The 25,684-nt window shown below is 40.8% G+C and overlaps 2 protein-coding genes, 1 long non-coding RNA gene, 2 other non-coding genes and 1 pseudogene across 6 annotated transcripts; 1 reads left to right on the top strand and 5 right to left on the bottom strand.

Annotated features, from left to right (window-relative positions):
* Positions 1-6: 6 nt before the first annotated feature.
* On the top strand, positions 7-3,270 carry LOC100216873 (actin protein 2/3 complex subunit 3). 2 transcript variants are annotated; one of them, XM_008683070.2, is made up of 4 exons: positions 7-561; positions 2,146-2,254; positions 2,338-2,607; positions 2,721-3,270. In XM_008683070.2, exons 1-4 carry the CDS (start codon positions 559-561, stop codon positions 2,774-2,776), a joined length of 438 nt encoding a protein of 145 aa, XP_008681292.1. In that variant the 5' UTR covers positions 7-558; the 3' UTR covers positions 2,777-3,270. The 2 variants fall into 2 exon arrangements, with proteins under 2 accessions (XP_008681292.1, NP_001136734.1); NM_001143262.1 differs by having other exon boundaries at positions 35-561; positions 2,805-3,263.
* Positions 3,271-6,098: 2,828 nt separating this feature from the next.
* On the bottom strand, positions 6,099-6,166 carry LOC111589377 (small nucleolar RNA Z105). The gene has a single exon (XR_004849805.1). It is a non-coding gene; the product is annotated as a small nucleolar RNA Z105 (small nucleolar RNA).
* Positions 6,167-7,067: 901 nt separating this feature from the next.
* LOC109939948 (uncharacterized) lies at positions 7,068-7,622 on the bottom strand. Its single transcript, XR_002262371.1, has 3 exons — positions 7,469-7,622; positions 7,233-7,386; positions 7,068-7,141 (listed from the first exon to the last, which is right to left on the bottom strand). It is a non-coding gene; the product is annotated as an uncharacterized lncRNA (long non-coding RNA).
* Positions 7,623-14,464: 6,842 nt separating this feature from the next.
* Positions 14,465-16,327, bottom strand: LOC103628538 (60S ribosomal protein L10-like; annotated as a pseudogene).
* An 838-nt stretch (positions 16,328-17,165) lies between these two features.
* On the bottom strand, positions 17,166-17,256 carry MIR399i (microRNA MIR399i). Its single transcript, NR_121170.1, has one exon. It is a non-coding gene; the product is annotated as a microRNA MIR399i (primary transcript).
* Positions 17,257-18,725: 1,469 nt separating this feature from the next.
* Positions 18,726-19,800, bottom strand: LOC103627015 (glutathione S-transferase T2-like). Its single transcript, XM_023300084.1, has 2 exons — positions 19,426-19,800; positions 18,726-19,331 (listed from the first exon to the last, which is right to left on the bottom strand). Exons 1-2 carry the CDS (start codon positions 19,798-19,800, stop codon positions 18,777-18,779), a joined length of 930 nt encoding a protein of 309 aa, XP_023155852.1. The 3' UTR covers positions 18,726-18,776.
* Between the last annotated feature and the right edge of the window lie 5,884 nt (positions 19,801-25,684).

Raw genomic sequence — 25,684 nt, 5'->3', positions numbered from 1 at the left:
CGGCCCACCAGAGCCCAACATCCCCTAACCCTAACTAGCCGCCGCGCGCGCCCACCCTGCTCCCAGCCAGCCGCCGCTCCCTGTTACCGCCGCCGCCCTCTGCTTCTCTTCCCCCCACCCATCTCTCTCTCCCAGCCGGCTCTCTCTCTCTCCTCTCTTCTCCCTGCTTCAGCCGATTCCAAGCCGCTGGACACCAGGACGCCGAGCAAGCCAGGCTGCCCAGCCGCGACCCCGAGCGCCCCTGCCCGACCGCGCCAAGCGCGCGACCCTGCGCGACGACCCGCCGCCCAGCGCACGACGCCCTGCAACCCGCGCGCCTCAAGCCGACCGAAGCCAGGAACCGACCAAGCCGCCAAGATCCGAAGCGCCCGTGACCGTTCTTCTTCGCGAGTAAAGGAGCATTTAGTCATCCGGCAGCGACGATCCTACAGGGGGCAAACACGATCTCTGCCCCTCCTTCCCCAAAATCATCTCTCTCCCGATCTTGGCCTCCCCAGATTCACCACCTGCTCTCCTCTCCGGCTACGACCTTGGCTCATCCTGATTCGGACACGCAACATGGTACCCATCTCTTTTCGCTCTTGACTACTCAGAATTAAATTTTGCTCGTATAGGATCTGAAAATATTTCCTACCTTCCTATTGTGTACCCATCTCTTTTCCCCCCTTGACTTCCCAGAATCACATTTTACTCGTATAGGATCTGAATATTTTGTACCTTCCTAGTGTGGATGGATGATGTTATTCTCTGCTGACATGCCCTGTCTTCATATGGATAGTATTGGTATTGAAATGTGGTCTACATAAATATTGTGTCCTGGTGTATATTCCATTTTCAATTTGATCAATAATCAATCTTGCATCTATACCTGTGGCAAAGTTGTATTCATGATCAGAAGCTTAGCGAGTAGCCACTTTAAATATGCTTATTCGATATTAGAAGTCCCTAAAAGGCTAGAATGATGAATGCTAGAACTAGCTACGGAAGCCTATCATAAGGTGCAGATATCCTACAGGTGCACAAGCCTATTTAGTACTCCCTTCGTTCTAAATTATTATACGTTTTGGCTTTTCTATCTATGTGTCTAGACCTAGTGTACATCTAAGTGCATAGCAAAAGTTGTCAAAGCGTTCTTTTAATTTGGAATGGAAGGGAGTAGCACTTTACCAGTCATTCGTTGCAGAATCAAATGGGATCAAGTGCATGTCCGACACATTTTTATAAGCTAAGAGAGACTATTTACTCTAGTTATAAAGAATTGAGTAACTTGAAATGCTTTTGGTGTTCTAAGGTAGAGCACAAAAATTTAGTGTAATTTACCATTAAGCGTTGTCAAATAGAATGCAGAATTCTGTGAAATATTTGTGGTACAGTACTACCACAAAAATAGTGCTGTCTTTGATTAATTCAATGTGTTGCTCTATATCCTAAGTTATAATCTGACAACTTGTTTTGATGCCTTGATCCAAATTAATGACATGGTCTTCTATATTCAGTTTTTAGCTTACAAGGTATTAGCTCTGTTCTAAATTGTAGGTCGTTTTTGGCTTTTCTAGATATGTAGTTTTACTCTACACATAGTGTATATCTAGGTGCATAGCAAAATCTATGTACCTATAAAACCCAAAACAACCTATAATTTGTGACAGAGGGAGTACAATACTTATTAGCTGCTACATCTGCAAAATAAAAACCAGATGGATTATCTGCATATGATATTCTGCAAGAGTACAGAACTATGATTAAAGGAGAAAATTGACACAATTAAAATAGGAACAAAGAATGAAATTTCTGACGCCCTTCAAGACTAATCAACTTTCAGGATTGCTCTCTTGTTATTGTATGATGCACTCTTGTTATTGTATGATGAACTTTTCTTACAGCAGTTGAGGTAGTCTGACAAGAAAAGTAATATCAGAACATAAATGCTGTGGAATTATACTTCTTCATTTGGAGTTAAACTGTTAATGAATGGAGTTAAACTGTTAATGAAACCTTTCCATGGGTTATTTACTTTAGATGGACCTTTTACATTGGTTTTTCCCATATTGGTTATTTTAGTTACATTTTGGTTCTGATTAATTGGTATCTACGTGCGGTGTATTTTTTAGACGCTAATAATAAATGCATGAATTGAATGGCCAGGTTTACCACTCTAGTTTCGCTGATGATGATGGGATCACAAAAGCTTGCAGCTGTCCTTTGCTTCCACTGAAAACTCATATCAAGGGCCCGGCACCAGCCTCTGACCCTGGTATTGTGGCTACACAGATTTCAATGTACTTCCGCCACTATAAAGATCATACTGAAATTCTTATTTGTGTCCATGCTATACAGATAAAGCGGACATTGTTGATGAAGCCATAACTTTCTTTCGAGCCAATGTTTTCTTCAAAAATTTCCATGTGAAATGCTCAGCAGACAAGTTATTGATCTATCTGACGTTTTATATCAATATTGCCTTAAAAAGACTAGAAGGTTGCCGGACACTAGCTGTTGGGACTAAAGCAATCATTAATCTGGGATTGGAGAAAGTTCCTGTACCTGGGGAACCAGGGTTTCCTTTCCCTGGACTTTTCACTCTTCCCCAGTCCCAGGAGGAAGCAGGTATACATTTTCGTCTACAATTGTATGCACATATTTTTTCAAGACTAGTCTTTTCTATGTATAAAAGTAATATGCTAATTATTATTTTCACTTAATTATGTTCGTTGTCATAGTAGGACTGATTAAGTCTGCAAAACGACTGTACCCATGGATTCCAGTGATAAATTGACGATTGCGCATTCTGTGTCTGAATGCAGAATTGTTGAGGAATTATTTGAAGCAGATAAGGGAGGAAACAAGTGGAAGATTGCTCAACTGTGCATACAGAGCTAATGGCTTTCCAAACAAGTGGTGGTTGGCTTTTGCTAAGAGGAAGTTCATGAACATTGTCATCCTTTAGACTTGGGCTTTTTGTACCAACTGGTTCAAGCTGTTTTTTCACTCATGATCGTGTGAAGTATCCACACACAACAAAGATAGTTATCCTACATCCCAAAGTAACAAGCCAAAGACTTCGATGATAGGATAGATGAATGACATAAGATAAATTATTTGTTCCCAATTTGCGATGTATAACCGTGGGAACAATAATTATCATGTTGTATTGCCTTTTGTAATTCTCACCCTGCTATATCAGAGAGACGAAACCTCATACGGGGGTATATTTGTATGAGTATATTCTACAATGATGTCTAAAACGAGACAGTTCAAATGTTCTTACTATTGGTTTAGTATTAGCAAAAACTTCATAGTATTGACAATGGTATTATTAACTTTTTCATGCAATTATCGTGCAATCAAACTAACAAGAGTTACAAAGAATTCTAAAAAAATAGATGTACTTCATTATTTGTGGTCTATTTGCAGCATCATTAGATTCGTAAAAATAGCTCTAATCTATAAAAAGTTAGTCAGACGGTCTAAATTTACAATTTTCATTTACTAAATTGATGAATCTAGGACCAGATTCATTATTTTGGTGTAGCTCCTTCAGTGTTATTAAAACTATGTTTAAACGATGTTTAAACTACGTTTAAACGTCAAAACTCTAATTAGAGGTTGAAACCACGTTTTAGCGTTTTGGCGTTCTAAACTGTAAAACGCAGTGTTTTATGCATTTTAGACAATTAGCTATTTTGGGCCCGGTCTATTAGTTACTTTTGGGGTTTAATCTAGCTCATGGGTGAAGTTTTGGTAAGTCACTAACCTCTCTGTTTTGGTATTTAACTTCATACTAGGTATATGTCTGTGCTTTGCTACGGAGTCAACATTTAATGATAAGATATAATGAGACGTGGAAGCACTATTTATCGTTTTATGCTCTCGTTATTAAAGATTAGTGCATAACGATTACATGGAGATGAACAATAGATAATTTATTAGCCACCTCAATATCTCATATTATTTGACGAGAAGGGATAAATCATAGTCGTATACATTAAAATCTGATCATTCAACAACGATGTGTTCTAGTTGCATGTAAATTATATGAATCATATGATTGCTCAACACTCATCGCAAGAAAGAAAATAGGTGTGGCGACAGTTAGCTTCCCGTACTGCTTCATCATGTTATTGTAGTCCTTCAGGTCTGAGATGGAGATGAGCGAATCGAGGTCCTCCCCAAGGAGCTAAGTTGAACAACAATGAGGTCAGCTTCCGGTGCCCTCATGGCGAGGGCTTGACTCTCTTGCCAGACTCCAGCCTCTCCCGTGTGTGCCGCGTTGGAGACTCACTTGTTGACTTGTCTTGTTGGCTGCAAAATTGCAGGTGCATATCTGGTGGTGGATTTTTCTAATAAAAATACACTTTTTAGATAATGGAAACAATTTTGGTCTTCCCTTCAGGAGAAGTTAGGGTCACAACCATGACTCTCCCATCTACAAATAGACTCACGCAACAGGAAAGCCAATATAACGGCTATTACATGATACTGATTTCAAATCACCACCTAACAACTGAAACAACTAAAAGACGCCATCAAAACGAAATTCTATTCGTGAAGCGCCAACCAAAGTGTGCAAAAATCTGTATATCAACTATCTCCGTGGACTTGTAGCTTGCATTTATTAAATCCTTATCTTCATCCTTCTTTTGTAGATTTCTCTAAAACCTATTGTAAATATGATGTGCATATATGATAGACAAAATTCTAAATCCCTAGGTTTTCTCTATGGAATGTAGATTTCTATCTACAAATTTGAATGCGTAGGCCCAAATGAACGAGATGGACCATTGAGAAAAGAAAATACTATGTTGAGAACAACCTACCCGAAAGAGGTTGATCATCCAGAAGAATATGGCAATAGACAACAAAAAAGCTCAAGTGTACAAATGAAGCACTTCTCCACGTTTTCTAGACTAAAGTGACATTTGTACAGTCAATAAGACAAAAAAAGTTATACTTACATGAAAGCACATATTAGATCATATTTCCAATAAACAGTAAATAAAAACAAGGATGAAACGGGAACAATATGGGTATCTTGAGGATCCATGAGGTATAATGTAGGACCATGCCAGAAAGAAAAGGAGATCCCTCTACTTAAAGAATACAGACAGCTTGAAGACAATTAGCGTCAGCTCAGATAAGCCATTGAACATGATCATAAGCCCACCAAAGAAGAGTGCACCCATATAAGGACCCCCGACATTCAACGTGTCATGCTTCATCTTCATACGAAAGAACAGAGTATTGCAATAATTGACATCAACATCAGCTATAATGCCATAGCACCAAAGAGTCAGTCATGTTTGAGTTATTTTTCCCTACATGCCTAGTGATCATACTATTGTTTACTCATACCAATTGCCTCTCTGCAACTAAGTAGAGCAGCCAGATTGACAACATTCAAAAACTTGGTCGCAAAGCTGCCACTCCCCAGCAAAAAGAAGTTTGACCTGTCTCAAGAAGAGCCAAATGTCACCAAAGCAGTATTATACCATAGCAACATACCTCTGAGGTAAATTACTTACATCAATTCACATGAAATGAATCCAATTCCCTATTTTAGACTCCAATATTTCCATGGCATTTTTCTGCACTTATCTTTGTTCAGTTTTTGAACACCCAAGTTCTTCAAACTTGATTCTAAACTGAATAACGAGCTTCATGAGAATATGCTTCAGTAAATCACTTCGTCAAGTACAACCGTATGCATCTCTCGGCACACACCACATGGGACACATAAAAACAAGTTCTTTTACATACCAATAACGATAAAAAATGGAAAAAATTTAGCCTAAATCCTTGTACCTGTATCTTTCTGAGCATTGTTGATGGAAATCCAGCAAACTGCCGAACTTAACAAGCTCAGCGAGCGAAGGGATCTGGTCCTCCATCTCAAAGAGCAGCCCTTCAGAGATCTCCGATGCGAAGTAGGTCGTGAACTCAATCTTTTCTTTGTAGCTCCACTCGTTGTCGCCACTACACGTACAACTTGGAATCCTCCCTTTCCCACCTAATCATTCGGCTGATTTATACGAAGAAACAAACAAATAAATAGTTGGGTCTATACAAAGAAACAAGTGTAACATACAGTAAACGGGCATTCAGAATGAGTAGAAGGTATTTCTCATCAATTAGATCAGACACATCAAGGTCTTCCTCATTATGCCCGCACTATAGAAACTTCCGCCAAAAAATAAACTAAAACGTGTATCAGAACAACAACGAAAGCAGGGAAAATCAGTTGCTTAGAGTTCTCTCAGATAAATGCCTCGACTATCCCCATGGTTCAGCCATCGAAGAGATGGTGAAGACAACCAACAACCATCATATGCTCAACTACCACTATTGCTTCAGCTCATATCCATGTTTTCGCGCCGGTCTCACTTTGGCCAGTGCATAGGTTGAGCATATGTGACACATCATATAAAAAAAACCTACGGAAATCTACTATAGTATTAGTTCAGTGATAGTAGAAAATATCCAAACGGGCACTTAGAGGCCCATGTGCCCTCCTCCAAATCCAATACGGCCTTGCCAATAGGACAGTAAGGAACCCAAATTGCTGCTTCTATTTTATGCCAACATGTTCTCCTTTATTCTACTACCCGATGCTCATCACCCACCAACAGATAAATTATTAATCCTCGACGCTGGGATGGGAACTCTCACCGACAACATTCTGACCACCAGATGAACTGGCATTGATTGATAAGCAGATCACACATGTTGCTCCCATCTATCCAATGCTTCAAGCTGGTGCACACTAACTGCTTCTGCACAGAACTCTTGGAATTCCATTCTTATGTGCACTTAACTAAAAATAATATACAGTTATAGAGTACATTGGTATAGTTTTTGCATGAACAAAATGGTGTCATATGATACAAACCAAATGTATCGAAACAAGGACATCTTGAACTCGCGATTCCTTCATCGCGTCAATAGTTTCTCTCGTTAATGCATAAACAGTGTGATGCAAAAAATATTAGATTTACACAAAAAAAATAAGGACATACTATATTCTAGCATGGAATTAGGTGTAGCTATGAGTCTATGACCTAACCATTAGATGCATTGAAGAGTCTGTGCGAGAAAAATCAACACTCCATGCTCTCTTCTCATGCTCTTCATATTCCATCACACTCTAGCATGGCATAATACACAGAAACCATATGCCTCAGTTTGAATTACAATACAGCCATTGCAGAATGAACTGTCGAATAGAGAGTGGATACCTGACGGGTCTGAACATCCCACACAGTTACTATACCCTCAGTCACTGCTTGCAATAATATTTTTTGAGTACTTGTTCCAGCTCAGGCAACTAAGTTTAGATCTGGTAGCCATTTCAACAACTGGGCAATGCACATCTGATGGTTCATTAACAACCTAAGTAATGATGCAAATCAACCTTACTATTCTCAATTACAATGAACTATGAAATGGACATGTCCTGACAAAGCAAACTTACAGTAGAAAATTCGAAGACTTTAATACGTTTCGAGACTCCATCGGTAGCAAATAGTTCATCATCACGATCAAATTCAATACTGCAATATAACAAAAACATCAAATGTCCATACCAAATATTTGCAATAGAACAAAGGTGAAGTAGTTGATTGGCAAGCACACATAACTGGAAATAAATGTGCTGAATCATGCGCCCTCCCATAGGAGAGCAGGAAAGTCTACTTCATATATTGTATAATAAAACTTAATGTTCACACCAAAAGGCGGCTTCCATGTTTGCTTTAATGGAGCTGATTCTCCCACGTTAACCAGAGTAATGATGTGAAGATTTAACTTCTTATTTCATGATGAATCTAATGGTGCTTAGATGGTGAGATACTGATATAAACATGATTAATTATTTAATTGGTATTTTCTTGTATAAACTTTGCCAAATTTAAGGTGGATTGACTTAGGACAAAAAATAGAATGAACATTCCATTTGGGATGAAGTTTTTATCTTGTTAGCACAACATTCAATTTAAATGGGAATATTGGCAACAGAGTCGTCCAAGAACTTCCTTTTTCTTTTCTTGGAACTAATAAATCAAGGATCATATACCCTAAAATGTTGACCGAACCTAGCTCACAGATTTGGTCGACCTCCAACTTGAGGAGCATCGCGATTAGCAGCGAGCAGCAGAGCATACCACGCGGAAGTGAGCCAGCCTAGAGGAAAGGGAGGGGAAGCCAAGAAGCACTCACGCACTCACGGCCGGCCGGTCGGCAACTGCACGGGGAAGAGTGGGAGCAGCCTGGGAGGCGGCTGTAGGTCACCGTCGACGCCGGCATTGTTGCGCGGCGACGAGTGGAGGTAGAACCCCTTTCTTGGTGATGGCGAGGTCCTCGGTGGCCGCGACCTCCTCGAAGCCCGGCAGTGGCATGATAAGGCTCTTGAGCGGCAGCGACGAGAGGTCCAGTATGTTGGGCGACAGCACCTCGAGCGTGGGTGCTGAATCCGCGGCGGTCATGGGGTTTCCCACTAAAATCGCGGCGGTGGTTAGGTGCCAGGCTGCGGCGGAATCCGCGTTGGACAAAGGATTGCGGCGCGCGGGATGCGTGGGTGCGGATATCGCGGCGGCTGCGGCGTTTCGGTAGCGGAGGATGGCGGGGCGTGCGGGAGCGGGGTTTCGCTGGCGCGCGGGCGCGCGAGAGCGGGGGCAGTCTACACTGTGCTCTTAATAGTTAGTAGAGATTATTGTCTGAAATTATGATATATTGATATTTTCCTATTTGTTTAAAACTACGTTTAAACAAAGTTTAAACGTTTAAAAGTCAAAATTTCACCAATGAGCGTTCCAACGTTTTATCGTTTTAATAAGCTTGAGCTCCTTAAAAGGTACTTTGCTGACTTCAGTTTAGTAGAGTTGATAAAAATTATGCCACTGATTTAAAAAGCAAAAATAGATATAGATTTAATGTTTCACTTGTAAAACGGTCCCAAACAGCTCCTTTAGTAATATATCAAATTTTAAATTTTAATTCATCATATATTAATAGATAAAAAGTCTACCATTTTTAATCCTTTATAGTGACAGAATCTTTTTTATTTTTATCTATCAATATATGAGTTAGAATTTGAAATTTAATATAATGGTAGAGTAAAATAAAGTACGTCTGTAGTTTTTTTAGAATTTTGTATAACTTTTAGTAGTTTAATTACACGACGATTGCACGAAAATTTTGATTATCAAATCTGGCATATATATATATATATATATATATATATATATATATATATATATTGTAAACTTGTAATGATTGTTATTATTCACGGTAATTTTCCCGTCCCTTATTTGCAATGTAAACAAGAGCGTGGGGGAGCTGGATGATTATTCATAATAGGCGGTTTATTCGATTATATTGGAAGAGAAGGTAGGGATATTTGGAAAAAAAACGGGAGATGAGCTTGTTTGGCATTAAAAATTCTTGAAACAAGAATTTGTACGTTGTTCACCTTTTCCCCTTTTCGAACGGAGAATGCACATTCAGCAGTCAAAACATCATAAATTAAACTAAATCTCTACTACTCCATAAGAGGGTAAGGAGGGCGTCCACACCACCGTGGCTCCGCCCTCCCCCCCCCACACACCGCTAATCTCGCGGCCGATCCACGCCCGCCCCGTCCCCGCGTCTCGCAGTCGCGCCCCCGTCGATCCGCGCCCGCCCCGTCTCCGCATCCCCGCAGCAACCGTCACCAGCGGGGACATCGGAGCCGCGTGATCCACGCATCTGCCCCCCCCCGCTAATCTCGCGACCGATCCGCGCCTGCCCCATCCCCGTATCTCGCAGTCGCAACCGCCCCATCCTCGCATCTCAGAACTGTATTCGATGCCACAACTGCCGCCCCTTCAACGATGCTTGGGTCCGAGCGAGAGGGACCATGGCGGAAGAGTGTCGTTCTCGACGTCGAAGCGCGGTTCCGTACGGCCCAGACCAGCGTCGCCGCCGTCCTTCTCAACCCCCACCTCCCGGTCACGACGCCTGGGTCTGAGCGGAGGGACGACGGCGGAGGAGCTCCGTTGTCGGCGTCGATGTGCGGCCCCATGCCGTCCCCGACCCGCGTCTCCGTGGCCTCTCTCCCGACCGCCGGCGCAGTGCTGTCGTGTCGCGCCCATCGAGCGAGCCGGTGGCCGACGCACACTCGCTCGACGCTTCACCCTAAAAAACCTGCCTGCGCCTGGGAGGAGCGGGTGTTGGACGCCGATAAGTACGCCATCATGCACTGTGGTGTCCAGGTCAGCCGCCTCCATGCCTGTCGCCTTTCCATCCTCCGCACGTACGCTCGCCTCCGCGCCGCGAGCGGATTGCATCTTCCACGCGTCAGCCGCTCCAGCATTGTTGTGTATCCTCGCGTAGCGAGATGTCTCCATGCCATCCGCGACACCGGCCATCTCCGCGCCATCTGGGACCTCGGGTGGCGGCGGTGGCAGCTGCAAACCGAGGTATAAATTTCTAGCGCCCCTCTCTCTTTAATTTATGACTGGATCTGGATTAATCGGTCTGATTGGTTGGCCTTTGGTTTGGTAATTTCAGGAAATTCTTCATTGGATGGCTCCCGGGACACCACAGATGGTAGGTTAGTCCATTTTTCCGTTTTGTGCTGGTAGTGTTCCATGCTTGTACTTATTTCTGCGGGCTGGAAGAGAGATCACGATTCTGTTGTACAATTTACCAAGTTTTTTGGGTTGAGGTTGGGACGTGGGGTGGGGCTTGGTGTGGTGGACGATATATTATCATTGATTTAATTTTTTGGTGTATGTATTTTTTCACTGCAGTTTTGTAGAGGTACTACGCGATGCCCGGACGCCGCCTCGCTGTGATGCTCTCCCGATCTCCACGTCTCGCAGGGGACGACCCGAGGCTGTCGATCGACGTGCTGACTTCGTCATTGAAACCCTTGTATGAACTTTACCACTATTAGCTTGCAGATGAATTTATCAAGGTGGACATTAGCGGTGTGAACAAGCGCGTGATAAGGCTGTCCAACGTGCAGAACAGGTGGGCACAGTGGCTTATCGATGGGCACCAGACGACTGTGACAAATATCTAGGAGGGAGCAAGGGAAGACGATGGCAACGATTTGCTAGAGATGCAGGCATATGACCCTGAGACATATAATGACAAGGTCATCGGAGCGCTCTGTGTGGTGAGTGTTCTGAAAATTGTATTGTAACTTGCAGGAATTAGGGATGGCACAACCAGTTTCGCATATTGTATAGTAGAAGAAACATAGTAATCTCAACTACTTGTTAAAAATAGCAACGAACTGTAGTGGATTTCATAGGTAGTAGGATTTATGGAATAACTTTGCGTAGACTATTTGTTCACTTGTTTGGGTAGTAGTATCATGGCCAGATCATTGTCATGGAGGCAAGCATGTGCTCAAGACAATAATCATGACCAAATCTTTGAGCTGGAGATATGAGGCCTTATTTTAGTCAATTGTTCAGTGAATGGAGGGAAGATGCACGGCGATGACATGACCTAACATTATATCACAACCATTGTTTAAGGCAAATCAAAAGAGAATTAAAATGACATATATGGCCAGTGTGCATAGTTGTATACATCACACATCCATGACTGCGATGTGTGGTATAGTACTCCAACGGTGTGAAAACAAATGTCCAAAGTTATTTAGAATAATTTTGAATTTTCCCATAACGAATTTGCCTTAGTTGCATGCCCAATATTTTTTTAGTGAGCTATATGCACCTTTGAACGCGGAGCTCCTCCTGGAGCTTCATCACAAGGCGGGTGATGATGTCTGTCTCTGCTACAGCTGCTAAGGGCAGCCGATAGGTGAGCTCATTAAGCTTTCACTAAGATCTGTTTACATGTACATTCAATATATTTTTGTGTCCTATTTTATTTCATAATAGATGGAGGCATTTAAATACATTCATGGACTTAGATTCTCTGGTGACGGAAATTAGTGTGAATCTAGAGTAGTTCAGAGGTTGTGGGAAATTGGTGTGAATCTAGAGTAGGTTCTAATACCACGGAACAACAAGGTTTGCATGTCAGCACCCAGGGATTAAAAGGATTAAAGTCAATGAGTTATTTCTTCTCTGTGCACCTCCTCTTCGTGTATCAGTGGTGATGCCGCAATGACAAAAGATGGATAAAGTAGTATTAGAAGGGGACAAGGATTCATGGACTCAAATTGATACCTCATCCCAGATACCAGTATTTCAATCCCTAAGTTGCCAGAAAAAATAGATATGTCAGAAAGGCGTTGATGTTAAAAATAGTATAACAGAATGAAAACAGGAAATAAAGAAAAAACCTTGCTGTTGCAAAATAAGTAAAAACAAATACAATACTTTGACTGGTTACATAAGTGCAAGAGAAACAAAAGTTGGTAATTAGTTCTAATTATTTGTCAAAGATTACTTGAAAGGTTATAAAAGATTCAGATATTGCAGCAGTCTTCAGTGTAAGGTTTCAAAAGACATCTCAAACCTGCTAATACGAGATTATAGGTGGTAGGTGCTCAAAAGACCAACTCCTATAATCTAGCACCTATAATCCAAGGCTCCAAACAACCCAGATTATTTTAACCAATAATCCAGATTATTATAATCCCATTCACAATCTGAATCTTTTATATAGGATCAATGGATCATGCCTGATGGCCAACACCAAGCAGTAAGAGTGAAGTCTAGGCTAAAATCAGCTGGAACAGAAGCATAGTCCCAATAAGCTAGCTACCTGTGTTATTAGTAACCATTATTTGCTGCTATGTTTGGATTGAAAAAAAATGAGTAGGACATTAGGAGCCCAGGAGGTACTTCAAATTAAGGATTTTTTTCTTTTAAAATTTTTATGCAATGCAAAATGGGGAAAGATGTTCCAGGATTAACTAAGTCAATATTTCTAATCCTACATAACATATTTTTATTAAAGGGCGTACCCAATGTTGTAGGCTTCCCGCACTGTGTGGGGTCTGGGGAAGGGCGGGCCTGGTACAGCAGTAGAGCCTATCGTCTGTAACCGTAAGACATTAGGGGGCTCGATTTTGGCAATTATGAGCTTGATTGTGCCAGCACAACCTCAATTTCCTGTCACCCGCCCTACTATCTCCACTACCAGTCACTAATCACCCCACCTCCATGGCCACCAACTCTTAGTTCGTCCTTATTAATCTTCCTCAATTATTATGTGTTAATAATCTAAGCCACTTGATTTTATTATTCATTTCTGCTGCCCACAGGTCAAATGATCTATGGTTAATTATTTCGCGTTGGACATTCTCATCTATCTGCACATGATAATGAAATCCATATTAAAGAAAACCTTGACAAAGCAATTGAGTCTATTAATTAAGAAATGATAACCTAGCATTTATGATAGAAAAATGCACAAAAGAAAACAGATTCAAGGAACCATGGACATTGGAATTATTCAAATAAAATCACCCAATGAATGAGAGGAAATTCAAAAAAATAGACCTAATGTCTTGCTATTGTTAGACATCATAAATAATATTGAGCCTTTAGTATGAATTGATGTTGGCCTCTCAGGGGTGGAAGCCAAAATCAAAGGAATGTAACAAGACTCTGTTCAGATATCCTTGGTTCCAGAAGTTCAATATATTATTAATTATTTATTCTATCAATAACTACCAGACTGGAATGCCACAAGAACAGTAAAGCTAAAGCAATGTCACTAAAAACATTCCTCCTCCCCCATCCATTTTATTATTTACTAGGTGGGTGCCCGTGCGTTGCAACGGAAACATTTCGTCAGCATAGGGAGCGTGCTGGACGTTGCTGGGGGCCGCCTGATGCTGGTGGCGGCTGCTGCCTAGGGGCAGCGGCAGAGCTTATGATCGTCGAGACTTTCGATATTAGATTGGTAGGAGCTGCGTTCTCTATGCTGACGAAATGTTTCCGTTGCAACGCACGGGCACCCACCTAGTTTATATAATAAAATAGTAGTATTTAGGATATCATTTAAATCTTATTTGTTTCTTCAAAAATTATATTATATATCTATTGATGTGATAAATCTTTATAAGATGGTGTGACTCTAAAAGGTTGTGCTGGTGCGAGAAATTCCTCCTAGCACAGAAATTTGTCAACTGTTTACACAGGCAAAGTGAGCACATTGTACGATGCCAGCCTTCGTTTTGTTAGAAAATGAGTTTTTTCTACTCGTCGCACTCTTCGCCTGTAAACAGTAGTGTAAAGTATTATTTTACACTATAAATTACACTATTTTGTAATTTAAGTTTAAAATACAAAGTAATATGAGAAGTAAAATAGAGAGTCTGCTAGAGATCAGACTCATCAAGTGGACAAAAGGAGTAATAAGTAGTTTTTGAAACAAAATCAATCGTGCCCACTCAGATAAGTGAGATGTAGCCTTGTTAACAAGGAATATATAGTAGGGTTCATAAAATCTATTATGAATATTTAACTACCATATGAAACTGGGCTACACAAGTAGATCATGCATGCTGCAAGTAATAGCCATTAACATATATAGCTCTAGCATAGTTCTCTTGACTAAAGTTTAGTTGATGTTACATCAAATATTTAAATATTAATTATAATAAATAAATATAGACTTAATTAGAATTAATAAATTCATCTCGTCTTTTAGCCTTTATCTATATAATTAGTTTTATAATTAGATTATATTTAGTAGCTGTAATTATCATTCAAATATTTGATACGGTAGAGACTAAACTTTAGTCTTTAGCAGGATCGAACCAAACACCCCGTAATTGAATCGGCAGAAAAATGTAGTCAAAGCAGACGCTTGAATGTTCTCTGCAAGGAACGCCTTCCCAGCGCAAAGGCCAAAAGATGAACCGATATTAAATAAATTGGCATATTCTGTACATTGGAATTGAATCAAAACAGAAAAATATTATTTGAGATCGGTTCTTCATGTGAAGAATATGATGGAAACACATAAATAAATAGCTGGAATAACATTTTTTACCGTAGCATTGACACCATCAGGTGCAATCCTACCCTCGCTCTTGTACTTAAGATACTCAGCACGCGCGAACTTGGTGAAACCCCTGAAAAATCAAGACAATGAACCAAACAAGTCAAATTCAAACCTTTCGTCAATGCCGCGACTTGACACTTTGGTTCAACAGCAAAGCATCTTCATTCCCACATACCACTTCCTGTTGCGGATGATCTTTTGTCGATCGGCGAGGGAACTTAAACTTGGCACGACGGAGGGCTTCTTCAACGTGATTAGCATTGCTTTCCTTTGCATCGCACAGAAAGGAGGACCTAACTTGTCCACGCGAGCACAGGTACCCTGAGGCTTGCCCAAAGCACTCATACCAGTAGAGATGGCCAAACGGGCCGCCCGGCCCGGCCCAGCCCGCCAGTCACAGTTAGAAAACTGGGCTGGGCCGTCTAAGCACGCGGGCTCAATTTCCTGTCCAAGCCCAGCCCGCAGCGAGATTAAACGGGTCAGGCCAGTCCGTTTAGCACGAAAAAACGAGCCAAAAAGCGGGCTATGCGGGTCGATAAGCACGTTTTAGTTAAAAAACGGGCTTAGAGGTAAACGGGTCGTGCCGGGCTAGCCCACCGTGCCTAGTTTCATGTTCGAGCCCAGCCCGCTTATTCGTGTCGGGTCGTGCCGGGCTCGGACCGGGCCCAAACAGCGGGCTTCGTGCCGGGCTCGCGGGCCTCGTGTTGGCCATCTATACATACGAGTATCAGCCCCAGCACATGAAAGCATCTTGTTGATACGAAGGACATGGAACGGATGGATGACCCTAAGACTTGTTCGGTTATTCATATCCCATATGGATTGGATGAGATTAGAAAAAATTATGAAAGATTTTAATTTGTTTGGAATTTAAACACATTCAATCCCACCAAATACATATGGGTTGAGAGCAAATCGAACAAGATCTGAAGTGGAAGGCATCCTTGTTGCAAGCAATGCGCGCAGCCTCAAGAGCCTTATTGTAAACGTTCTCCTTCTCTCAACTCATATGGCTTGTTCATTTCAGTATCAATCTATATGAATTGAGCAGGATTAGATGTGTTTCAATCCATAATAAGTCAATATTCTTCTTAAAATTTCCAATCTCTTCCAATCTATATGAGATGACAATAATCTAACAAGGTCTCACCAGGTAAACGCAGAAGAGGAACTCATCCACTCCCTTCTTCGTCCCAACATCATAGATCCTGATCTTGGGGTCAGGGACACCACGACGGTACCTTGATTTTCGGTATGGCTTGTTCTTGACGGTAGCATCTTGATGGTCCTTGTCACAAAAAAAGGACCTGGTTATAACTAATGTGAAGAAAATGACATCGAAGCATAGCATGTCATTACAAATACAAAAATGCAAACAAGGAAAATAAAGCACTCACAGCCACCTTAGCGTCTACACCATTTACTTCATTACATAGGTGTAACATCAAACAATCAGAACCAGAACTTCGAGCTCAAGCAAACACTTTTTAATGATTCAGTGCAAATGTCACATAGTCATCATTGCTATTGTATCAAGAAATCTGGCGAACCATATGACATAGGTGCTCAATCAAGTGACATCAACACTCAGGTTTTGAAAGATTGCAAAATTAGTCCATAATCATACAAGTTTATCACATCATTCAGCGGTTCACTATAGACAGAACCCACAAAATCACACAAATGAATGGCAGTAAAAGTCTAAAAAACTTTGGTCTGGACCAAAGTTTTTCGCTGACACATGACTACAGTCTTGCCTTTTCTCCTTCTCTCCTATACGACAACCAAAATACTGTATCTCCAAACAAGTGTTGGATTACGTTGATGTAAAATATACCATGATTGTGTCATAGCATTCGTAAACTGTGGTATTATAAACCGTGGTTTTGAAAAACAGTGTTCTTAAACAGGCCCTTACACTCTACGCTGTCTTGCTCCAAACTTTTTTTTAATCTTGTTTTTGTTTGGAGCAGGTAGTTAGACTTTTACCTTATTCTTAGTGGGCGGATAGTTAGACGGCATTGTCTAGATGGAGGAGGCGTGAAATGTAAGATGCAGAGAAAGATGTATAAAAACCACATCCATGGACATATATACCTTCGTTCGCTCAGTGCGCACTCGACAATGATCCACTGAAAACACCACCAGTATCTGGAAAATGTGCGTGCTGTTTGCAGGGCTAACGAATGGCAGGGCAACTCTCCTTTGGCATTGGCAGGAGAAGGCCAGAAACTGTTCGTGCCTCTCAGTCGCGCCCTCATGCCAGAGGAGAGCCGCACTGTGATTCTCACCCTGAGCTTCTTCCTTTTCCTCCCCCACTGTTTCCTTGCCTCATATACTTCTATGTTTCCATGGCCTATGCTATATATACCACAAACCTCTCCATTCGAAACCTGGATATCCCCCCGAATGTGCCCGAACCAGGACCATGTTCCAGAAGCAAGCTAGCTGTCACTGTTTGGGTTTGGTTCATGCAGATAGAATTCCCCTCGTTGCCATAGTTAGTTAGTTCTTCTTGCCTGAGACATGTCCTTCTCAAGATCCTATCGGTGCTATGCTTTGTCGTGGGACATCATTCTCGTGGATCTTCCCTTGACAAATCTAGAATGGATCTGATTCTTTTAGGAAAAAGAGACAGCAACAGCTTTGCATGCAGGTCCAAGGGCTCTGGGATCTTGAAAGGACATGTGTGGAGCGCGCATTTAGTCAGATTAAATGACGGTTCGTCATCCGATTTAGAATATAATCTTGCTGATTAGCCAACCAAAATAGAGCTTGTCACTCAGCAAGTCATTCATACTAGTTCTATTGTGTAGACACAAGTGTCTGAAGAGCAACACACTGTCTCTTTGTAAGGTGTAAGTTTTTACATGTGAGATTGATTTTTCCACGAATAAATGCATGCATGTTGATAACTACTACTACTCGCTTAGTTAGTGTGTTAGAGCAACTCCAACAGCGTAGCTATAATTCCTAGCTAATTTTAGAGTTTTGGAGATGGCTTTATAAAATATAGAACTTCCTGAAGTGTGGGTAACCAACAGACTCTCTAAATTTAGACTCAGTGGTAGGCTGGTAATTGATCTTGCAACCAACCCAACCCCTGCTGATCCCTACAACGAACCCAACTTGCAGACATCCTTTTCCCAGAAATTGCAGACATCTGCATTCACTGATACAAGGTTCTCATTTTGGTCTAGTTGTTCAGTAACAGCTTTGGCAGCATATGCATGAATTGGATCGACTACATTTTGAAATCCAAAGGATTGCCTCCCTGCAACAATAAGAAAACAAAGAAGGAAAAAAGTTCAGAGCAAGGTACAGTTCAATCTTTCCAACTTTAGAAATGAGATGGCAGTGAGGAATAAAAGCATATAAGTGTATTGGGCCACATATGCACTTCAATCATGCAAGCAGAGAGATTTGTCTAGCAAAAATCCACTTCAATCTGCACATAAGTGTTCTGGTCCACATATGCCTTCCAGTTCCAAAATCCGCTTTGGTTCAAAAAACTGTCTAGTCTTGAAAATTTACCAACAAATAATATGAGCAATTTCTACCAGCATCTCACCAATGTAGGATTCATCCCTGTTGATTCGATTGGCATGGGACAGATTAGGTATAATACTAGTTAAATATGAAGTATTGAGAGCTATAAAAAAGATAGATAAGTCTCTAAATATATTATTGCTTCAGCACCATATTCTCTCAGGCGACACAAATAATATAACGATGGGAAGGAAACAATGACAAGAATCTAGAAAAATTATCAGGGACACTATAACTATAACTAGACAACTCTAGACATTCAGACGTCTTGCAAGAATCTCGTTCTGACGATCTTCATAATATTGTTGTTGCTTGTAGTTCATGTTGCTCAGGTCTAAATCAATAATTCTATCCTCTTCTAACTGTCTTTGGAACGCAAATTTTTCTTTCTCCAATTTGAGCCTTTCTTCCTGTAGAGCAAAGGCTTTGTTGCACCTCTCCTCTTTCTTCAATTCTTTCTGAATGTCAGATTCTTTCTTCTTTGCAATTAGATAGTCTACTGCTTCCATGGTCGAACGTTGCCGGAGTTTCTGTTTCTCCTTCTTCTTACCATCGGGTCTTCCTGACGGTTCTTCATGATCAACACCTCCCAAAGGGGCATCTATGGCAATAGCAGCATCAACTGATGCTGGAGAAGAATTTGCCGTTGTCTTCTGTTTCTTATTGCTTGATTTTTTTGCACTTCCAATTTCCTTCCGTCTATCCATCCACTTTGGCTTGTCCTTCAAGATTTTCCAGCAATGAAGGAATGAAAATTTCCTTTCCTTCGGATCTTCGGCCTTGAACATTGCACATGCATTTGCGATCTACAAATATCAAACCAAAATAAACATGAATATAAAGTTATCTCAGCTTTTCATACAGAACAAATACTTATAATGTTCAAACTTAAATAAAAACCTTGTCATCAATTGACCACCCACTGTGGTTCCTAGCCTCAATCCTAGACAGACATCCACAAAACAGATTAACATCATGTTGTATACTAGACCAACGATTCATTAAAGATCCTTCAGAACGATTTGAGTCGAACATCTTGTTTGCATTGAAATAATCATGTATCCTTGTCCACAGTGTGCCATGTCTTTGATCAACTCCTTGAATAGGATCCATGCCCACATTTAGCCAAGCTGACACAAGAAGAATGTCTTCATCATCTCTAAAATTTTTGCTTCTACCCTGACAACTCTTGGCTGCTGCTCTTGCATCACTAGGAGGTGCTTGAGATTCTTGAACACCATTGACTAGGAGATTAGTGTAATACCCAGAATCCATAGCACCTGTACGTGATAAATAAAATTATATGTCATGTTTCGACAACTCTATATACAAAGCACCTGTGATAAATAAAATTATATGATTATGAGATTAGTGTAATACACATCTGACAACTCTATATACATGAACGTTTCAGATTATGTATACAATTGTTTGCATGTCGCCATTAATTTCTCTTTAGGAAACAGAACACAAAGGAGTAGTGTAATTGGTGCATTTGTTTGGGAAGATCTCAAGACATGGAATGTCTCCCTGTCGCTTCAGGCCACCACCAGCAAACCTCACATCACCAGCTAAAAAAGTGCCCCGCCCACTCCTTGCCTGACGCGCAAGCAAGTGCAGACCGATTACTTTACTTTAACAAACAAATGGCGCCGCTGTTGCAGTTACCAGCTAGAGATTTATAATAAGGAATGCTATAAATTATCAGGTTCCTTTAAATACATGAACACAATGGCAATACAGACTGAACAGCTTCTGAAATAATTTGCATTTAGCAATAAAGTAGAACTCACCATCGAATTGGCTTCCATTTCGCACATCCTCTGGCATCCCATCTTCGATTGTGAGAGGAATCACCCGATGGTGCATCGATCTGACGGTGGATTCCGGGATTTCTCTGTCCAGGCAACATTGGTCTTCTTCCCCCCTTCCTAGGAGAAACTGTGAAGTCCTCTTCGCAGATCCGGTGCAAATCCCAGTTTCTCCACTCTCTGTGTGATGGGGTCGCGGCGGATGGAACATTGAGATGGAAGATTTCAGCGGCGAGAAGAATACGGCAGGCGGCGGGCTCTAAATGGTGGCGAGGGCACAAAAGCACAGGCACAGTTGCGCGACCTGAATGGCGCGAGATTGGGAAAGCGCGAGAGCGGGAGGGCAGGAGATCGAGCTGGCACAAAATGGCGAGTTGGAGCACCTCGGCAAAGATAGCCAGGGAACTGAACGTGATACCGAGGGAGATAGATAAGCGAGGAAGATGGCGAGACTGTTGGATCCGTTTTTTACGTGCTTTTTCATTTTTTTTGACGAGCCAAAGATGATTAGCGAGTCTGTTGGAGGTGCTCTTAGGCTATCTTGGTGAACGGGTACCCAAGAATTAGCTATTCAGGACGTGTGCTGGACCGATTATCCGACAAAAAAGAGGTATGTCTGTCAATCTTTTATTAATGAAAAAATGGTGTTGCTGACCACATTCGGCATGAAGTTTTACGGGGTTTTTTTAAGCTTCCTTCCAGATTCGCATTTGAGTTCATTTTTCTTGCCAAATTCCGGTCAGCTCATGAGCATGCATGTGTGACCAAGTTTGGCACAAACCAAGCAGCCCATACTAGACTGGTTTGCGACAAAATCTAGAAAACACTCGTTGCCGAGTGTGACTCTCGTTAAAGAGGACTCGACGAACTGTACATCGACAAAGGATTATTTGCGGAGTATTTTTTGTCGGGTCTTTGTCGAGTGTCAGTAGGTATTCGGTAAAGAAAAGTCGCCATCACTCGACAATGGTATAGCTAGGATTTTAGTGATGGGTGGTCCAGTTTGTTTTTTCACAATATAAATACAACAATCCACAAATAGACATGTAATAAAAAATTACTAAATATAATATGGTCAAATAAAAAGGTCGTACAATCATCTACATTTTAAAAATAGAAAGTATAAAAATCATTTGACATTAAAAAATATTAAAAAAATAACCAAAAATGGTTGTATATATTGTGCATTGTATGAGAATTGATCGATCGAGTGTTGTCGATCAGATTTATGATACCTGCACGGTGAGCACGACCTTCTTCTAATTAAACGACTTGACGCGAACGAAAAACATATGATGTGTCTTGCTAAGTCTAGCCAGAACAGGTTATAGGCATAGTCCTGCTAGATCTTCTTGAAAGCGTCATTGTGCACGCTTGGTCTAGAACCAGATAGCCATCTGGTGCGATTGCAAGTCTAAGAGCTCAATTTCACATATTTTCTATGATGTGTTGTCTTGTCCTCATAGATACCTCAAATAAATAAAACAAAGTTGCTGCTTAAAACTAATATGTTTATATATAATATTTCTTATACCTAATACTTATAGTTTACTTGGTTTTGGGCTAGGGTGGTTTGTGGCCCACACGAATCACCCTTTAGCTCTGCCGCTGTCACTCGACAAAGAAGTATTGGGCTCTCGGCAAAGGAAAGTCGCCGTCACTCGGCAAAGTTTTTGACGACGCTTTACCGAGAGCACTTTTGCCGAGTACTGAGCTCTCATCAAAGAAGTCTTTGTCGAGAACCTTTTTATGTCGAGAGTTTGGCTCTCGGAAGAGATTCTTTTCGTCGAGAGTCATTCTATGACGAGTGTAACACTCGGCAAAGAATAGTTTGCCGAGTGTCCGATAAATAGCTTTCGACAAAGAGCTAGGCACTCGGCAAAGAGCCAAGTAGTGCTAGCAGTTTTGAATGGACAATGTGTCTTTGGAACTTCCTAAATATCATTATATAAACATATCCTTCGTGTACAAACCGATATGCAGTCTAAATTTTCACCAGAATAAAAAGATCAAACATCTCCTCGAGGGCAGCAAGTAGCAACAACGACCTCAGAATTTTTAATTGACGCGATTCCTTTTTGTTCATCAAATGACCATGTCATGCTTTTCATTTGCTTGAAAAGGCCAAGCTTACATGCTTTGATGCCATTTGCCTGTGAGTAGCCCATGTAACATCAGTAGGTCATATAGTATTATAATTTGGGCATAGTGACGAAGAAAACTGTGAAGTACCATTTTTTGGCAAAAAAGCAACTTCCACATTCATTCACAATGTTTTCCCCTTATTTGTTAGTATTTTAAGGTTTGGGCCATATAAATATTTAATAATTCTAAAAGATCGTATTAAACAAGCTTTAGGTGTTATTGTTGAGCATCATATGAGTGGTTAATGGGATGGTAATATAATTTATATGGTTGGACCTATCTGATTACCCCAAGTGGTTAAGAAAAGGACCGAGATGTGCCACACAAGTTTGTGCCACCGCCGAGACGAGACGTGGCATGGTCGCGGTCGACATAGACCGTTTCTCTCTCTTATGTTCATGTTCATCATGCTAAGTTCGTACATGCACTTTTCTGTTGTCACCAACATCTTAGTTTCATTTTTCTAGATTAAACTACAACCAAAAATACATAATTATGTAACATCCAAAAACATGATGGAGCTTTTTTTATAGTTGGCTTTGCAAGTATATTGAAACTGAATGTTTTAGGGAACTCACTACAAATGGGTGGCATCAAAGATGCATATTGTAGTTAATTGCTATGTATTGATATTTTATTGCCAAAACTAGAGTGTGTTAACCATGTTCTAGGAAGTCAAGACCACACTCATCTGAAGAGAAAAGTGTGTTTTAGGATGTTGATACTATAGTCAAGAGGACAATAATTAGTGTGCTAGGAGATTTCATAGTTGATGAATATATTACGGTATCTACTGACAAAAAAATATGGGACGTACTAAGGCTAAATATGAAGTTTCTAACGGTGGTAGTGAGCTTTATGTCATAGAGTAGTTTTATTACTATAGAACGACTGGTGATCGTTATGTAGTACAACAAAATTATGAAATACATATACTGGTGAAAGAACTCAAGGATCTTGGTTTTGTGCTATCACATAACTTTGTGGGCTGCATCATTGCCAAACTGCCATAGAATTAGACAAATTTTGTTGCTTCTTTGAATCATAAGATATAATAGTTTAACATTGTCGATCTTATTTGCTCTTTAGATGTTGAAGAGAAGGCGAGAGCCAAAGATATCTATGATAAGAGAGTTATTGAGGGGAATTCTAGTGACTATGTGGTGCAGAAAAATCCTCAAAACTCCTACAAAAATAAATTCAAATAATAGCTCAAACAAAATAACCTAGCTTCTTTTAAGAAGAAGAACAACAAGGAAAAATACAACTTTTTAACTTGTGGCAAACCTAGGCATTATGCTATGAGTGTCTAGAAACAAAGTAGAAGTTAAATAGAAAATCTATAAATATGGTTGGAGCTGATAGAGGAACTTTGGAGTATCATAATTTATTATCTATTGTTCTTTTATTCATACTGATCTTTTAACACAAGAGCTAATATTCATGTGTGTGTTAATATTTCTTTGTTTTTTATTAAGTCAGGAGAAGTTCCTCCTAGATGATGAGGAATGAAGCACGTGTGTTTGTTATTGGTGTTGATATGGTCGATCTAAATCTTACTTTGAGAAAGACCATGTAACTAAAGAACGTACAACATGTCCACTCAATAAGGAAGAATTTAATTAATGGTTCACTATTGTGTCGAGATGGTTATAAAGTTGTGTTTGAGTCTAATAAATGTATATTATCGAAGTACGGAACATTTATTGGTAAAAATTATCTTTATCTGATGCTTGCTTTAAATGTATGAACCATGTAAGCAATAATAGTGATATAGATATTTGGCATCCATGCTTATACTATATGGATTTTGGTTATATGACATGTTTAGCTAGTATGAATTTAATCCTGAAATTTGATTTGTTCAAATGTTCTAAATGCTATGTGTACGTGCAATTGAAGCAGCATCGCAAGCCTCACAAGGCTACTACGACAAGGGATTAGCACTGTTAGAACTAATATATTTTGATTTGTGTGAAATAAATGGTGAGTTGACCAAAGATGATAAAAAGATACTTCATGATGTTCATATATGATTGTATTAGATTCTACTATGTGTACTCGTTAAGTTAAAATTAAAACCATGTTAGATCAACGGGGATATATAAGAAATGGAGTGAGACAATTATAATAGTTTGTCATGTCCAAAATAAAGTGTCCACAAAGAAAAAAGAAATTATACCATTTGAAGAATGAGAGAGCAAGAGATCAAGTCTCTTTTACCTATGAATATGACATTGTTTAGCCAAGATAAATGTGCCAATCGATAATAAGCAAAAACTTGGACCAAAAAGATGAATGCCATGAAAAGGTAAAGAAAGAGGGAAGGGGGCAGCAAGTTGCAAAGGTGAGGAGCTGTTAGGGTGCTTGATGCTGGATCATCAAGGTAAGCAAACAAGGGAGCTCGAGGTTGGCATCCCTAAGGCTGACATGCTCCTCTCAAAGAAGCCATGATGGTCGAGGAGGCATCGCTTCTAGACTACATGAAGTTGAGGATTCTGAGGCAGGTGACCACATCTAGGGCATGATTGCACGGATAGTGAGGAGCGCCCAGCAGCGGCAGCACACCCCACATTGAGAGTCAAAGCCAAGAGAAGGGAGGGATGGAATGAGGTTAGCAAGTCTACGACTTTGAGAGTCTGGCACAAGGAGGAGCCTATGTAAGAGGAAGTTAGTGTTAGCATAGCAAATAGGGAGTAGGGGGTGATCCCTTTAGGAGGGTGTGAGAGTCAATGGGTCGACACCGTCTCGACCATTAAATGGTAGGTCGAGCCATGTCGCCTGGCGTGTCTCGAGAGCGGTATGGATTTGTGCAGTGGATCTAGGGCGAAATTCCTCATGGAGGCGGGGCCCTGCAAGGATCAGCTCTGTTTGGGGCAGGAACGATGACATTTTCTCCCCCGCCCCTTAGTGCTGGAGGGGAGGGGGGCAAAAATAAATGAACTGGGTCTAAGGATTAAGTATCCCCCACGGGGCTCCATTGGGGACCCAAATAGCCCATGAAATCAAAGTTCAACACAACTATCACCCTAAATATAACATTTTCTTATTATCCTTGTATTTGATAGGAGTTTTTGTGTCGTAGTGTTTTCTGTGGTCCGAAATGGAGAATATGGATCCATGGGGATGGGGATGGAGATGTAGTTATCCCCGTTAAGGCTTTCGGGGAATTGGGTGCGGACAGGGTATGGTCTTCGGCCCTA

Source organism: Zea mays, chromosome 5 (assembly GCF_902167145.1).
Source record: "Zea mays cultivar B73 chromosome 5, Zm-B73-REFERENCE-NAM-5.0, whole genome shotgun sequence".
Lineage (NCBI taxonomy): Eukaryota > Viridiplantae > Streptophyta > Magnoliopsida > Poales > Poaceae > Zea > Zea mays.
Note: the sequence above shows the minus strand (reverse complement) of the source record. Positions and strands in the feature narration are given on the sequence as shown.